The following is a 17,697-nucleotide window of genomic DNA, read 5'->3' on the forward strand; positions in this document are numbered from 1 at the left end:
ATAAATGGGATATTCAAAACACCATATATGCAGAAAAAAAGCTTTTTAAAGGAGAACCTGGTTTTAAACAATACTTTAATATTTAATCGAGTGTTTTAAATGTTAGACAAGCAACACTATACAACAAATACGGAAAGAAGCTGTCTCCTGCCTTAGCCACTAGGATATCATACAAAATATACAGTATATGTAAAAAAAAACTTAGGAGCTTAGAACTCTGGTCACAATACAGAAACATTCCCCTCATCCTATTAAAAAAAACGTATTTAAGACAATTTATATTTTAATTGAAAAACTAATGCTCACTAGCGATTTCTTTGTTCATGTTAAAACTTAACATTAACCACAGGCCACAAACCTAAATTAATCTGTGTTTGTATTTAGGGGTTTTGTCTTAAACAAATACAAAAAAACAGATTGTTGAAAAAGCAAATGGTTTTCTAAATTAATTTTGGGAATTGCTTGAAGAGTCAGATGGCCCAAATTGTACAGGATACATTTTAATTCTCTGTATTTCTACACTTTCAACATGCAACAGCCACTAAGCAAACGACGGAGGTTTAGAAACCGTTCACACTAAAGGTTAAGAAACAGACAAGGGAACCGTATGAAAGATAAACAGCTACCTGCAAACACCTGTTAACATTGGCTTCAAAGAAAGGAAGAAAAATACTCGGCTGCCAAGCAACAGCAAATGGTGCACCAAGTACCTGAGGCTGTCAACAAATCTTTATAAAAATAAGAATAGAAACTGCAATTATTCCTTTTACAATGTGATATGATAAGAAAAACGAAGAGCCGCAGGGAGACAGTGGTGCTTTATCACACTGTATGCCTGACCTATAGTAAACACATACAGTACTGAAAAAAAACTAAGTTTATTTTTTTAAACAGACTTCAGATGAATCACATACATTCCCTATTTTCTTATCCTGCAGTAGTTCATTAATATTATTGAAGCTAGAAAGACTACCTCGGAATAAGATTTAAGAACTGCTTTTGTTGGGGAGGACTGCTTTAAACTCCTTACACAATCCCACCTACTCCTTCCGGAGGATCAGCTTTTTCTGACCTGGTAAAGATGAAATATTAAAAAATAAAACATCCTCTTAGATGTTTTAATTTTCCGCTAAAATGGAAGTTGTTAAGACCTCTTACTTGAGAAGCCTCTTGCCAGTTTACTTCCTGGCTTTGAAAAATGATTTGCTTTGAGTATTTATGTACAAAGTATTACGCATGCATTGATGAAAAGAGGTTAATCAAGCACAACCTGCATGATGGCAGGAGTAGAACAAAAGGAAATTGTCACCACTATTACATCTCCTTTCAGTGTTTTTCCCCAACAGCTTATATTTAAAATCCTGAAATCATGGAACTTTCTTTAATCCCAAGACAGCAGGGATAATAAAAGGGTAAATGTACAAATCAATTAATAAGGATTAATTGAAATTTAAGCATATCTTCTCTGCAAGAAGTCTGCTATTCCAGAAGCGTTCAACAAGAATGACAACTAACACTACACTGCTTACTGAGTCCTGTTTTTGAATGCCCTGCAGCACTGTCTAGATCATTCAGACAGCCACATGAAAGCAAGTCTATCTGAGACTCTCACATTAAAAGTACACCTTGTGGAAAAAGAAAACAAAAGAAAGTTTTTTTCTTTAAAAATAAAAAAGCCTTTTCACTTGCTTTCTTTTAAAAGGATATTGTACTTCCTGAATAAGGTGAAATCTCAGACATGTCCTGTAGGTCTCCACACTCTGACTTAATGAGAGACAGAGACAGGCCTTCAGTCGTGCTGCCTGGATGCGTTGGCGAGCAAGAGCGATGGTTCATGTGATTGGATGACATCTTGGTCCGTAGGCTGGTGGTCTCCCTGGACAAGTCGAGTGACTCCGGAGAGGCCCTTTCTTTGCCTGGATACGTACCCGAGGGGGTTCCTAAAGGGTTCTGAAATGGGTAGCCCATGAGAGGAAGGGGAAAGGGATGGCGGAATGAAGGTGGGCTAAATCCCACTGTAGCAGAGAGGGGGGAAGGATGCAGGGAAGGATGGTGATGATGGCCTCCAGGATTGGGAGCAGAAGGGGTTTGGTCTGCAGAGTTCTTCCTCACCACCAGAGGCAGTGCTTCCGTCTGGTCATTGGAGCTAGGCACCTGCATGTTGCCAAAGGTGTCAAGCGGGCTGGGAATGATCACGTCGCCAAAGCACTGCAGCCGCTGGTTGGCCGTATGGAAGTTGGGGTTCTCCCCATTGACTGCAAACCGGTCACGAGGCATTTGCAGGGGTGGGAAGACCTGAGGAACCGGGCGAGGAGGTTTGGAGAAAACCTTTACTACAGTGTCTACCACCTGGGACATGGCTGTATTCAGCTCCTGCTTCAGTGTCTCAGCCAACTGCTTGCCTTCTGCATGCATCGAGGGAGGTCCTTGGGCCTTCCCTCTCTGGCTGTCCCTTTTGGGCTTTTCATTCTCAGCCGCCATGGATTGCTCTCTAATGAGGGCACGTGCCCGATCGATAAACTGCCCAGGATCCAGGTCAGACATCTCGTTGTCTGACCGGTCTGCAGTTGAGTCCTGAGCCCGCTGGTCCATACTGCCTGAATGCATGCTGTCCTCAGAGAGGTTGCCATCTTCATCGTTCTCGGAGTCTGTGCTGTCATAGATTTGGTAGAACTTCTCCTGTAGTTGCCGGAGCTGTTTCTGCATATCCTCCAGCTGAAGCTTCAGCTGCCGACGTTCTTCATGCTTCTGCTCCTTCCTGGCTGATACCAGCTGCTGGAAGCTCTGTTGCTGCTGCTGGGGCAGCTTCTGCTTTCGCTTGTTCTCTCGGTAGCTCTCCCGGGGACTAGGGGGCTGTGGTGCCCCCTCTCTATCATTCTCCCCAGCCCGCAAAGTGACACTGGGAGAGTGGCTCATCCCGCGGATTATATTCTCCACGCGGGCTCGTTTGGCTCTCAGGTGCTCGTCATTAAGCCGCTCGATATCAAACTGGCTCATGCTTGGCCTGCTGAATGGGGAGAGACACTCTTGGGGGCTCTCTCTTGAAGAGTTACTGCAGGCGTCCTCCTGATGAATCTCTGAGCCTGTGCTAGAGAGCCCACTGCCTTGAAAGCTGGGCTCTGTGCCACCATTTTTGGTCATGTTATTTTTCAACAGCTGGGAAATGATGGTGGCTCCAGGAAAAGGGATCATGGCATCTTCGTACGAGTTTGCCCTCTTCAGCAGCTTGCGGAGCACGTTTGACTTCTCCCCATCTGCATGCTGCACCACTGAACATTCAACGTCCTGCTCGGAACCGTGGGGATTCATGGCACTGAATAAGGTTGCTCTTGCTTTAGCGAAAACCACAGATGCTGTCCCTACAGTCCTTTTCACTCCAATGTCAACTCTTCTTCTCTTGGTTTGTCTGCTTAAGAGGGCTGTGCTGTCATGGTCAGGCATCACTGGACTGTTATTGTGCCATCTTCAAAAGCCTGTCAGCTGGGCACAGCTCGAGAATCCTGGGACCCTGGCCAACAGAACAAAAGGACTGATGAATCATTTTCTTTAAATTTCTCCAAGTTTCCTGACCTCAATCCTGAATAAAACATAAAATGCACTACTGGGATTTATGGCACATTACAATTATTGCAATTTATTATGTATTCTGGTTGAAATGGAACATTTTAAAAGATTTCTGCTCCAGTAGTTTAAGATGGATTTAAAAAAAAGCCATAAGCACAACAAGAAAAATAATTCTTCTGTAGCAATATCTAAAAATATAATTTTATCTGGAAGAAAACAGTCGATTATTTTGAACAAGATCTTTGACAATCATGTGATTAAATACAAGATACTGCAATAAAGCAGTAACACAAGAAGACTATTTCCATTTCTGGAACAGTTATAAGATGAGGCCTTGATGTAGCGTACTGCAGACCTGCTTGATAACCTGTAAATACATCACTCTTACTTAAGCATGAAGACACTGCAGTCCTTAGTTACAATACAAAAGGATAGATAGAACTGCGATAATGAATTTGGACTTGTGTCCTTTAGCATGGTTTAGAATACTGCAGAGAAACTAGCGTTAATTATGATGGAGTTGATAATTAAACAATGAAAACCACTGAATCAAATTTGTGAAGATTGTAATTAGAAAAAAAACATATCATATTGATATGTGTGTATACACACATGCAAATAACACAGTAAACATACTGTCTGTAAAAACTGGGCCTCAAACCACATACTTTTTTAGAAAGAAAATACTTGTTAAATTTTAAGCAAAACACACAAGCTATTTTCCACATCATACCTTATTGCCATTTGAGCAGAAATAAACCAAGAAAAATTGAACATTAACCAAGAAGTAACATTAATAAGCAGAATATCTAATGTGAAACCAAAAAAGAACACCAGAAAAATATTTATATATAAAGTACAAATATTAAACCAGACACTTAAAGTAACACAAACGCCTTGCTGTTTCATTCTTGTTTCCGATTCCAAAATGGTCTTTTAGGTTGTTTTTTTTTACTGCTTGTAGTGCCATAAACTCTTGTATACCACTGGTAGAGTTCCGAGTTTGGACCACAATTTTGCCACAGAACATTTCACTAGTGCTACATCTATCTGAATTCAAACTTTACAACTGCCTTGCAGAGCCCATCTTCACAATAATAGACTAGCTTGCCAAAGGCAGCGTGATGACTTTTTGGAACTGCTCCCATCGCTTTCGGTTCACCTGTAAAAACATCTACGTGCTCCACAGGATGACATCTGTGGATAGATTTTGAGAATAACTACCCATCCAAAAAGCCAAAATTTTAGCATTTTATACATCAGCATTGTACACATCAGGCTAATCCAAAGATCTATGTAAAAGGCACAGAATATCAATTGATGTAGACAAATTGTACATTTAAAAAAACAAGGTCATATGACCTGTTTAAAAAGTGTGAAAAGAGAAGTTGCTTACAGCATCTTAAATTTCTTCCCCTAATGCATTTGCGTCGAACAGGTTTTTTTCACATCTTTCGTCCACTGAAGAAGTATTAAGCAAAGAGAATATCATTAAAAGAACACTGGGATGAATTAGGTTCTAAATTTGTCTGAGTTGCAACTGACTACACGAGTTAAATAAGGGTGCATGCTAGTAAGAAACGCAAAGTCTTTTTAAGAAGCCTATGCTTGGCCATACCTCATGCCGCAGCACTATTTAATCGTGACAAAAGAAATGTAATTCCATGCTGATTGTTTTTTAGAATGTTATAAAAACGTTCAGCATGCAAATGGTGCGAATATTAAAGAATCTAGTTTTACCAAATCACTGAACATATGTTTAAAGAACAGCGGGAGAATGTCAAAACGTTACTTAGGCGAATTTGGCATAAGGTCATCTGATTCTGGAGATCCCTCCTGTTTACGCAATGTTGAATTTACGCTTAAATTCTTAACCGTATCTTTACAGTAGTTGTACAGCAAGAGTAAAATGTGATTCCATTCAGTCTGACAGCTGAGATATAATTAATAATTCTACCAGAAACAAATTACTGCGATTGAAAATGAAGGCTTCGTAACTCGGAAAACATTAGGTCGTCAAAATAACGCAGCAACTAAGCAGTGTTTCAAGTATACCTTTCCTAAATTAACTGTGCAATTATACTTCATTCACAATCTAGGTCGCAAAACAAAATATATCGTCTTTTAATTAAAAAGCAGCTGATTCTATGCAATGTCTCTTCGAGTTAACAAATGAAATGCGCCCTTTGCATTCACTGGCTCTAGCACAGAACTCACATTATTACAGCAAAAAAATGTTTTTGCGATTTTTCAAATTGTTAACATACAGTAGAGCACAAAATACTTAACCTACATTTGGAAACTTGTTCACAACGCAGACACTATAATCACATTAATATACAAGGTTTTAAGGTGGTCTTTCTTAATGTGTTTAAATGTCATCAGCATCGTAAAGTTAGGCAGTGTCTTAATGTGTATATCCACATATTCTAAAATATAAATATATAGATATACGTGTGAACCTTGCGATGTTCTAACAGGAATTATAACTACTTTGAAAAACCAAACGTTCACTCGAACTTCTGCCCCTGGTCTGAACATGGGTCTATACTTTGTAAAAACAAAGACTTGGAAAGTCCAATAAACTTATAAACTTTGCTGAACAAGATTGTGTAGAACCGTCCCGCAGATTATAAACGTCAAGGGTATATATCGGTGACTTGTAGTCAGGGCACTTTTAAGTTTCCTTAAACTGACAGCAACTTAAACGAACAATAGCTTTAACAATGGGCAAAGTCTTTGTTGCTATAAAGAAACTACTCGCACCTGTCTTTTCAGAGACGCGCCGCACCTGTCTCCTATTGCCCATGCGCACTATTTAATTCCGAAAACGTTTCGAGAGAGAAAAAATCTCTCGTTTCAGAAGCTTCAAGAAAGGGTTGCTATTCTGTAGCGTGTCTCAAGACCTGTCGGGGAAGGAGCGCCTGATTAGAAAGGTGGTGCTTTTCAAAGTAACGGATACATTTTTGGTGGGTATCCTCAAAACACTATCAGAAAGTATACACGATCTGCCAATTACCCCCTTTTCACTTGGTGTCAAAAACAGTACTCTTGAGAAGATGGGCAGTAACTACACTTATTCAAAGAACAAAGATAACATATCTTTTTAAGGGGGAAAGTGACGGCAAACTCTACAATGAACCCACTTGCAAGTAGTTTGCGTTTTATGTCACACATATAAAATAACACGAAGATGGAACGTTTATGAGTAGTTCAGGTTTTCTCAGGTATTTTCACCTCGTAAAAAAACTCACCCCATCAGAATTTACGACCGCAAAAAAAAAAAACTTCAAAAGAAAATTATATCTTACGATAACTGGTTCCCCTTGTTTTAACGTTCAGAAATCGTAAAACTTTTTTTTTTACATCTAAAACCAAAGCAGTACAAAGGATGCGTACCCCAGGTCCCAGAAAGCAAAAATTACAAAAGTGAACACAACTGAATTTTCCACAAAAATTAAACTTCCAGAAAATAATGATTATTACTATCTCCTTAGAAAAAGAAAAAAAGGAGCAAGTAAGCATGCAAATATCAGGCAAATCCGTACCTACCCGGTGAGATGCGAAAGAAAAAAACCCTGCTATAAGACAAAGAGAACATATGCTAATACAAAAGACTTAAAGCTACACACAGATTCTAAAAAATAATTTGTAGACTTTATAAATATATTACGCAGTAAAATAAACACTTCTTATACCCCAAAACGGACAAGATCATATATTCGCATATAAAGTTCTTGGAAGTCAATACTAGTGGCAATAAAACAACATTACTACTTACTTTAAAAGGGAAAGAGAAGCACTTATCCGTCCGACGAACACAAACCCTTTCAAACGTCTTCAGATCATTTTTTTTAAAATGTAGAAATAATGAATAGCGCATCACTGTACTACTCCATTAATCACAAATTTAACAATTCATTTTTGCCAGCGAGTAGCCCCCCCCTCCCTCCCTTACCACCGAGCCCTACCATTCCAAACTACAGAATGAACTGGAGCTATCTAAGGACAAGGTTACTTACTCAGCAGATGAGAGGAAATTGAGCTTCTTTGCTAGTGAAAGAGAGAATACAGAGGGCTGTTCGCCTGGTGATGAATATTGTAATTTCTCAGGGTAAGCAAGAGTGATGTGCGTGTGAGTGGAAAGAGCTCTTTTGCGCCGCTCTCCTTTCTGGACTGAAATTGTATTTCTCTCCGAGCCGAGCTGGGCAGAGCTGAAGCTCTCTCCCACCAACAAGATTCACTTTAAGACGCAGCTGAAGGAAACAGGAAGACGGCGCGTCATAATCATTGTGATGTAACATTTTCACCTACCAATAAGAACTAGCCGCTGGATTTAGAGGAATACAAAACAGTGAACTTCACCGAAAAAAAAGCCTTGGATACTATTAAAAGCAAAAGAAGGCTTCCAACACCTTCCCAGAAAATCTGCAAGTGAATTGGGAGACGTGTAAGGAAACTCGTAGATTTTCACATTTCTTCGTTAGAATGCTTTCATATTTATATAAATGTATATACATACATTGTATATATACTGTACTGTATATACGGTATAGATACTTAGAAAATGAAAGTAAAGAATGTCAAGGAGTTTGGTGCTACTTTTCACGTAATTTTACGGATATATACATTTACACATCATCCAAACGAAATATCGTCTTACCGTAGATATCTTTGAATCACACAAAATTAATAAACAAATGGACACAGAAGCATTTTCTTTGTTTTCTTTTGTCATCTTAAGATGCGTGTAATGCCATCTGTAGATTTTTTTTCATGGTTTAACTTGCCCATTTATGCTGTTCAAGAAGTCTAGAAAGTCTGCAAAATGAAAGTTTGTGGAGATTCACTTATTTTCCTTCTTTGTCGGCAAATACTGTATGTATTATATTGTACATAGCTGTGTCAGATTTAAAACGGTAAGAATATGAATATTGAGACGTATTGTGAGTCAATGCAATGCTTACTTACTACAGATTGTTAGAAAGAAAACTAGAGTGATTCGTGTGACACTTCCAAAAAGCCTTTATTTGGTAAATTGACTTTCTTTTTCTTTATGTCAATACGGTCATCCTGGACATTTTGTTCTTCGAATAGTATGAGGTCAGAAAAATACATAAAATACCACATACCAACAAAATATCACAAAACACGTACATATTGTATTCAAATATCAAATCATCAGGGAAATGCGTTTTCAGGGCCTAAAGCAAACTCTTTACTCACGTGGGTATGCCTGGTATTTTCTCTTAAACGCAAATTATTTCTAAACTTAATGTATAGAAAGTTCATGGGGTAGGAGTAGGTTTTTTACGTCATCGTATGCTGGTGTCATTGGAAGCTTTTTCCAAACTAACTGGATCTGCCTGTACCTAAAAAATAATTATTCCTACAGTAGCCGATGACGAATAACTGATTTAACTGAATTGGTATTAAAAAAATGTTTTGGGTGTTACGGAAAAAAGAAATTAAACAATATCAATGTGCCTATTCAAAAGCTCCGATACTCAGTGTCAGATAGTTAAAGATCTGAACTTGATGAAGAAAACTTGCAGGAAGTCCTTTTTTTTTTCTAAAACTGAAGCTTCCACTTACCAACATAATCATCATCATCGCAACAGTAGCAACTGAATAATTGTAAATGTTAAATACACAAAAAACTAAATTAAAAGGCTTTCTTTGTTGTATTTCTTCCTCTTATATTGAAGAGAAATACATAAAAACGATAATTATACGCTCTATTAAACACTAAAATAAATGCACCAGAATGTTTAAAAAAACAACGTCGCCTCGATATGATGGGGTTAAATACTTGGACTGTAAATATACTTCACATATGTGCAAGTATTTAATTCTATAAAAATGATTATTCTTTCTTTCCTTCTTACGATTACAGTTTTAAAATAAGACCAACCGTTGTATCTTTCAAGGGGCAATTATACTAGTAAGGATTTTCTAAATTCTGTCAGCAGTCTTATCTTCAACTTTGCTTCTTTGTGATTTAATTGAAAGGTATATCAGAACAAAAGTAAACCATATTCTTAATACTTCAGTATAAATTTCTTTTTTTTTACTGTGGAGGAATTTACTGTAATGGTTGCACCGTCTGTAGTTCTTGTACTCGTTCTTTAAACATGTCGTTTTAACAACATGCTGTACAGTACTCCCTGAATAGGAGAGAAGCCTTGCATTTATCTGTGCTTCTGAAATATTCACAACTTAGTTTATTAGTGCTTTATTTAGAAAATGTCTGTTTCATCCTTACAACGTACCAATAGGAGTTATCTGAAATGTTCTATATTGGATTAATGCGTTAATGTTTGTGAGAGAAAAACCTGTAGTTAAATAATAACACCAATACCATAAATATATGCTTCAGGGCATAAGATCATCTTCTGAATACGAACATCTCTCCAAAGAGTATTTACCTTAAGACGCAAATTAGTTCTTTATTCCTGTACTTTTCTATCGATGTTATATTTAATAGACCTTAAACATATTGAAAACAATAGCGTATAGAAAATAAAAAAGGTTGATATGTATTATTCTCGAAAAAACGTGAAAGCGAAGTAAACAATCTGTATGCTACCTGTATCTTGCGTTGTTGAGTAAGATTCAATTTAATAAACCCTACATTTGGCTATACAGTATGTTAATTTTAACGCGCTTTTCTCCCCTTAAAGTAGCATTTTGGAAATATAATGGTTGGAAACGTTGTTTAAAATGTAAATATACACACTACATTATTGGGCAATTAACTAATTGAACAAGGAGTAAACGTAATACTTCAGGTTATCGGGGAAAGATGAGCAACCCAACTCTAGCTTCCACAGTATGTCTTTATTTTGAATATCTTGTTTTTTCAGTCTTCTGTTTTTTTTTTACTATGCTGGTTTATTAAAACTAGTTTGAAAACATCTCCTGGATATGGATGTTTATTTTGTTAATGTCTTCATCAAGGTTGGTCCTTTTGTCTGAGGTGCGAAGTAGCGGTCTGTAACGGCTGTATGCAGTGTGTTTCTACTGTGCCTCTTGTGGGTTATCGGATAATTAAAACATTTTAGGACAGTCGGCAATGTCTTAATATGAAATGATTCGCTGTTCTTTAAGATCTCAGTTCACCTAAAATCTGTGAAGTTGAAATGGGGATGCAACAGTTTGCGGCCTAATAGTCTGTGGGGTTCTGGTGGTACATATCTCCTCTTTGTACAATGCCCCTGCAGTACTTGGCCAGACTGTGTCAAACACTGTGACACACAACGCAGTGCAGAACAGAGTTGGAGCTTTTTTGACTATCGCTAGTACGCCGACAAAATCACTTCATCCTTGTACTGACACCACGGAGGTGATTACAATGACTATAAATACAAGAGCAAGCACCTCGGCTTTAGGGCTAAGTACAACAAAGTTTGCATGCCGTCAATTTTATTTTGATGTCTTCTCTTTTTTCTTAGCGGTGGTTATCAAGGAAGGGGAGGGGGGTTCATTCAGAGGTCTTTAAAATATTAACTCCATGACAACAAGTGCGTTAGCCTTCCTGCATTTCTTATTTATGTGTATTTGACACTTTCCAAGATGCGGCGCTGACGAATACATTTAATAATAATCGACGTTTAAAATAATATATAGCAGCCTATTTTAGAATAATTTCATATTTAAAAATATTTTGACAAAGATGATTTTAGTTATTTGGATTTAAAATGATATCTGTAAGTACTTATTCCAAAGTCAAAGGCTTGAGATCGATAAACTATTGTTTTATTTGTATTATCTTCAATAGAAATATCTTTCATAATAGCAAATAATGCTGTGAATCCCTCCCCATAACTCTAAGGATAACGGTGGGCTAATCTGAAGACTGAGAGAACCGCAGCTTCAGTTTCACTAATGTGTCAGTTCGCCATAGGAAATATACTGTATGCAGCATGTTACCAGTATAATGAAAACAGGGTTCTTCCTTTTCTTTTGTCTTATTATCTGATTTCAAAGTTCCTCAATATTCTTGCTTCCTTTAGCCCCGTGCGTTATTTCTCAGTTCCTCGTGTAATTGTACTTATTTTATGATATGGTGTTCTTCCCTCCTAACAGTAACAATTTGTATTCCCTTCTATTTTTTTTCCAACAAACAGAGCGCTTTCGTCTTCTCTTCTCCAACTGCTGGCCTGGGCGATTGACTTTGAACATTCTTAATGACAGTCTTATTTTTTTTCCTATTTCTTTCAGCGAACTGTAGATACTGCCAAAAAGGAAAGGCGAGTCATTCAGGCAGTTTCCATGTCGCAAGCAAGTGTTTTTGAGGATGAATAAATTGCTAGGAAGTCAGAACTTCGGTGTCAGGAATTTCTTTTCCAAAACAGGTGTTCCAACTTATTTTGAAACGTGAGCAGTAATCCTGCATCACCCCCAAAGGCGTGATTGGTGCGCAGGCTAAATGGAAAAACACATTACAACATTAAAGGAATATTGTTTAGAAAAGGAAGACGCTGCTGAGGTGTAGAGGAAGCCTGTTTATTAACACTGGACACCTCTTATCTCAGAGTATTCCAGATGGATCACCCTTCAATAATTCATGCTCTATTTTTTGTCAATAGGCTTGTGCGGTATCACCACCTTGATGTTAATTGCTGATAAAGAGGGCAATGCTTCTGAAGAGGCACACTTTCCTACAGTATGTGCATCTGTATAAAACTGAAATTCAAGATGATGGCAAAGTCAGCACACTGTTTCAGTAACAGTCCTTTTCATGTGCAGAATACACAAAACAAAAGCACTAATAATGGACGAATAATCAATAATAATGCAAAGAAAAGAAACACAAACTGCTGATCTTAAAGAGATTTTAAGTTTTAAAAAGGTCTCTTGTAATAAAAACAGCAAAGATACTCCATTACTTTTTTTTTTTACCAATATAACCCCGAAATGCAGTTATAAAGTCATATGACACCAAAAATCCGTGTTGTAGAATTCCGGTATTTTCTGAAATGAAATGATTATGTATTTAAACAAACTTGCTGAGCTACTGGTGTCGGCGTGAGCTGAAGTGCTCAGCAAAGCCCCTTTCATCTGTCAGATCAGTTAGTGTTTACAAGATTAAACACTGACGGTGGATTCTTATTCCCGGTGGCTCAATGTCCTGGTGGATGTTAACAGGCAAAACATTAATTTATTCACCATAACTAAGTGTTAAGATTTTAAAGGAGAGAAAAAATATGTTGTTTTTGCAATCACAAAGTAACTTGACGATAGGAAGTCAATCAATTTGTATACTGCCTTGTATTGAAGTATGATTACTTGTAGCGTGCGTATACAGTACAGCAGATACATTTCTGTAAATAAATACTGTTTTAATTGCCAGGAGTTTCAAAAAGTAGAACTCAACCTATGCATAGATAATGCATTGAAGAACAATTTGAAGCTTATCAACTAGATGTTATTTCTGATGCATATGGTCTAGCCTGCACGTGAAGCATAAGAATAGTTACATGAGGAGACTATTACATTCATTGTCTAATACATAAAGCAATGATTATCATAACAAGAAAACATTTCCACTTTATGTCCTTGTGTAATAATCTGTATCCGTAATGAAAATACTTCCTAAAATTCTAGTACAAGCCACTATCTTTGCCGACTGTCTTTTTAAAACGCAGCTTCTTGTATTCTAGAGAAAATTAAATTTCATAACCAAATTATGAAAGTCAGACTTTCCTAAAGCAGTCTGTTCACGTTTGTATTTTAGAATTGATTGATTTTAGAAAGACAGACATTAATTGAGAGAAATCTCTCAAATTAAGGAGATCGTTTTGCTAATTTTCAAAACCGTGCTAATCAAAAGCAACCGGTCACTACTTACAGAAATGATGAACTTCTGCCCACAGAGGAATTCACGCCTGCGGTACCTAAGCACGTGGCCTGTCAGTGTTACTCTTCAGTACCGAAATGGGCAGCATTATACAATCTCCTTCATCCTCCCATCATCTTGGACCGCACTGTGACTGCGTGTTCATGATATTTGTTAGTGCAAATACCCCCTTGACTGTTCTCAAATGTGTGGTGTTTTGCCATATAAGGTTTAATTTTTCGAGAAATGAACCGTGACAAGAAGGGCATATAATATCTTCAGGAATAACTGACTAAAATTTTAAAATTTGTCTAAATACCATTATACCGTTATACCATTGATTACAGAAAATGAAAGTTTCGTACGAAGCCCATCGCAAAAAAACATTTTTTCACCCCCAGATCGCTTGGTTTTATACAGCAGCACTTACTGGGGAGCAAGAGTGCGGTGTAGCCAACAAGTTTAAACTTTCATTGTCCACATCACGAATTTAACGCAAAACATCCTACACCATGTACAGTAGTTCAGCGGACTACAGTATGTAGCCAAGATGCTGGTCTCTTAACGCGCGTTAGAAGGGTTTTCTATCATTATACAACGTAGTTCAGTTTTACACAGCCATTCTGATTTTGTCAACATTGGCTTCGAGTAATTATCTTTTTAAAGCAGAAATGCAAGAATTTTGTAACTACTGATAATGATAGCTTGCTAATATACATTTCTCATAAAGAAACTATAAATTTTATCATGGCCATCATTTCTACCACAACTTCTAGGGAAAACGGGACTACTTGTAACATCAGAAGCTGTTACTGTATATACTGTAGACATCCATTACTTCAAAACGGTCGTAGACACTGATGGCCCAGATTTAAAAAATATGTGGTCTCTTAAGGTTTATTTCACGTACAGGAGATTTATAATAAACGTCCTTTATTAATGCATTACAAACGCAGGCTTCAAAATAGTTCAAATATTTTGTTGTAAACCGTTGATATAAATTTCTTCAATACTGTATCTTTAAACTGATAACACGGCAAGAAAACACACAGTAGTACGGACTGGAAAAGTTAGGGTGTTGTCTGCATTACCCGCAGTTCCTTACAGACATAACTTCTTTCATTCCGAGTGGCACTGAGCACCGTTACCGCTCGACAGATCCAGAAACCCCTGTCTGAAAACTCCACTATGGGACAAGAAATAATTATTAAATCTAAAAAAATACACATCTTGATATCTGTGTACAAATACAAAGCAAGAACCTACAGTAGCTGTTACTGTAGTCATTCCCTCGTTTAACCGAAGGCAGACGTCGCCCGATATTATCGGAATTGTACCTTCACAAACTACTGTATGTCAAATGTATAGGATTGACATGACATTTTAACGTAAACCTTCAAATGGTTACATATTCAGAAAAGTCTAAGAACTCTTCTGAAATTAAAAACAACTTCAGTCAATGGCAAAAACAATTCACGCCAAGTTTGTAAAAAAAAAAAACTAAAACTGCTGCAGTTAATGTTAAAAAGGTTTTCAGTGAAATAACTTGGCTACCCTGATGGAGTTTATTGTAAAGCTAGCTTTTGGTCTTTTCTATAGGAAGAATTTGAAGGCTAACACGTTTAGTATTGTTGTTATTTTTTAACTTACCAATATTGCAGAGTGTAGCTATGGATTGGTGATATATACATGTTATTATAAGATAACAGCTTTATGAACATTTTACATTGAATATCAATGATTAACATTTATTTATTATGACACAGTTGCGCTTTTGTGGTTTCATTTTTAGTCATTCTAAAACAAGACAATCTTGTTTTGTAAACAAAACTCTTTAATGAGACAATCTCATCATTTTAGATGAGGCAAACATAATTCTGGTACTTTAACAAACTTAAACTTTAACAAACCCATAAAACACCCAGGTAAACTGTCCTGCTGATATTTCCCTGAAAATACATTACACTTTTCTTGCATCAGAAAATGTTTCTATGCAGATCATATTACGGGCAGGTAGTCCATAATGGGATATTTTATTACTGTCAATCTTCATGCCCCTGTATTTAATTTATTTTTTGCTGTGTATTCTGGATTTGGACAGGATGGCAGTATGTGGTGGTTAGCATTGCAGCTTCACAGATCTTAGTGGGTGTGATTCTGAACCTGGGACACCTCTGTCTCTGTGGAGTTTGCATGTTCACCTCATGATACGCCAGCAGCCATGTCACCCTGCAACTCACAACTGGCAACCCACTGAAGCTAAGCAGGTGTGAGACTGGTCAGTACCTGGATGGGAGACCTCCTGCGAAAAACTAAGGTTGCTGCTGGAAGAGGTGTTAGTGGAGCCAGCAGGGGGCGCTCACCCTGCGGTCCATGTGGGTCCTAATGCCCCAGTATAGTGACGGGGACACTATACTGTAAACAGGCGCCGCCCTTCGGATGAGATGTAAAACCGACGTCCTGACTCTCTGTGGTCATTAAAAATCCCAGGGCATTTCTTGAAAAGAGTAGGGGTCCTGGCCAAATTTCCCATTGGCCATTACCAATGGCCTCCTAATAATACCCCTCTATGAACTGGCTACATTACTCTGCTCTCCTCCCCACTGATAGCTGATGTGTGGTGAGCGTTCTGGCGCACTATGGCTGCGGTTGCATCATCCAGGTGGATGCTGCACATTGGTGGTGGTGGAGGGGAGTCACCATTACCTGTAAAGTGTCCAGGAAAGCACTATATAAGTGTAAGCAATTATTATTATGTCCAGATGGATTTCTGTAGGGCGCTTCAGTTTCCTCTCGCAGTTCAAAGGCATGCACTTAAGGTTAACTGGTGTTCTAAAACTGACCTCTGCCTCTGTTTGTGGGCTCTGCAAGAGTCATCTTGTGAAGGTTGTATCCTGTCTTGCTCCTGTGGTCTGCCAGGTGAGTGTCTGGCTCACCACAGATCTGGATTGAGCAAAGCTGTAATTGAAAATGGATGGATCCTAATATGTGTGCTGTCCGATTTACTAATTGTTCTGATTAGGTCACCATTTGCAATGTTAAATCACTTCCAGCAAAAAAAGTGTTCTCAAAACTGGTTACAAGGACTTAGGCTGACAGACAAAGCATGGTCAATTTGAATCTGTGAAGTGCTGTGTCTGCTGCCTGCTGTCTAAATTAGCACAATGTCTGATTTACTGTATGTTTTCTAGGGCAATAAAAACAGAACAAGAAGCCAAGAGCATTAGATTTGTTGATGATCATTTTCAGGTAGATTTTTATTGCACATATGGTAGCTAGAACTAATATAAATTTCACTTTATTTCTAGAATATTTAAAGCAGTACTCACCAAGAGTCCATAAAGGGCTATTTTTAACAATAAACTTTGATACAAAAATAATTTGTCTTGTAGGCTAGATAGGCCTAGGTTCAAAACAAGAATGGGTTCATGAATTGCTTCAAACATCTGTACTTATACTTCTAACATTGCATTTCTTTATCACAATGCCTAGGGATGTGACATTAGGAAGGTTACAGATATCTTCAGATTTCAGTATAAAAACTCAAAAATTGATGTTTTGTAGCAGGCCTGGTAATATCACTGCTGCTTAAGGTTACGCAGCAGCCCAAGCTGGACCGACTATTCTCATTAAACACTTCAGGCTACACAGCAGTGCATGTCTGCATTTGCTGTTAAGTCTACAACACAGATACACTAGGCTTCACCATATGGGTTCTTCTCTTTAGCTTTGACATCTTTGCAAGAGGTTACATATTTAACTTTTAATTGAAATTCACGGATTTGGTTTTTGGAGTTCTTAGCTAGCAAAGAAGAATAATGGGAACATATATCAGAAAATTGCACACAGTGTAAGAAACAAAGGCGATGGAGAAACAGAAAAAAATAGGGGAAACATCCTCCATCCTAATTTCAAATAAAATAAAGTCTTTCATAAAATATTAATCAGTTTTCCAACTGTCACTAGACACAGGGGTAATATCCATTGGCTAGAAAGCTGCTCAAGTATCACCCAGCCATAAACAGGGTGACAAAACTGAATAAAGTAATTAAACCAATAAATGTTACTTCTATCACATGTATGGTGATGGAAAGGATAATTAGAAATAAAATAGAGGATTCTACGTCATAATCAAAAAAGAATAAGTAAAGGTACATATTGCTTAACTAATTTGTTAAAGTTATTTGAACAAGCAACATGAGTAATGGATATTAACAAAAATATGACAGTTTACTATGATTGATTTTATGATTTTCAAAGAACCTCTGATAAAGTTCCTTATGTAAGATCAA

General features: G+C 37.5%; 1 protein-coding gene across 3 annotated transcripts in view; it reads right to left on the bottom strand.

The window, feature by feature from the left end:
- The window catches only part of prox1a (prospero homeobox 1a), a 45,468-nt gene extending 37,676 nt beyond the window's left edge, over positions 1–7,792 (bottom strand). The window contains exons 1-2 of one of the 3 annotated variants that reach the window (XM_069198606.1): positions 7,587–7,792; positions 1,706–3,508 (exon numbers count right to left, since the gene is read on the bottom strand). In XM_069198606.1, the coding sequence (XP_069054707.1) occupies positions 1,706–3,441 (1,736 nt within the window). In that variant the 5' untranslated portion in view covers positions 3,442–3,508; positions 7,587–7,792. Of the gene's footprint in view, positions 1–1,705; positions 3,509–7,345; positions 7,492–7,586 lie in introns of those variants that run through there. The other 2 variants (XM_069198617.1, XM_069198613.1) reach the window with 2 other exon arrangements.
- Between the last annotated feature and the right edge of the window lie 9,905 nt (positions 7,793–17,697).

Source organism: Lepisosteus oculatus, chromosome 2 (genome assembly GCF_040954835.1).
Source record: "Lepisosteus oculatus isolate fLepOcu1 chromosome 2, fLepOcu1.hap2, whole genome shotgun sequence".
In the NCBI taxonomy this organism is placed as follows: Eukaryota; Metazoa; Chordata; class Actinopteri; order Semionotiformes; family Lepisosteidae; genus Lepisosteus; species Lepisosteus oculatus.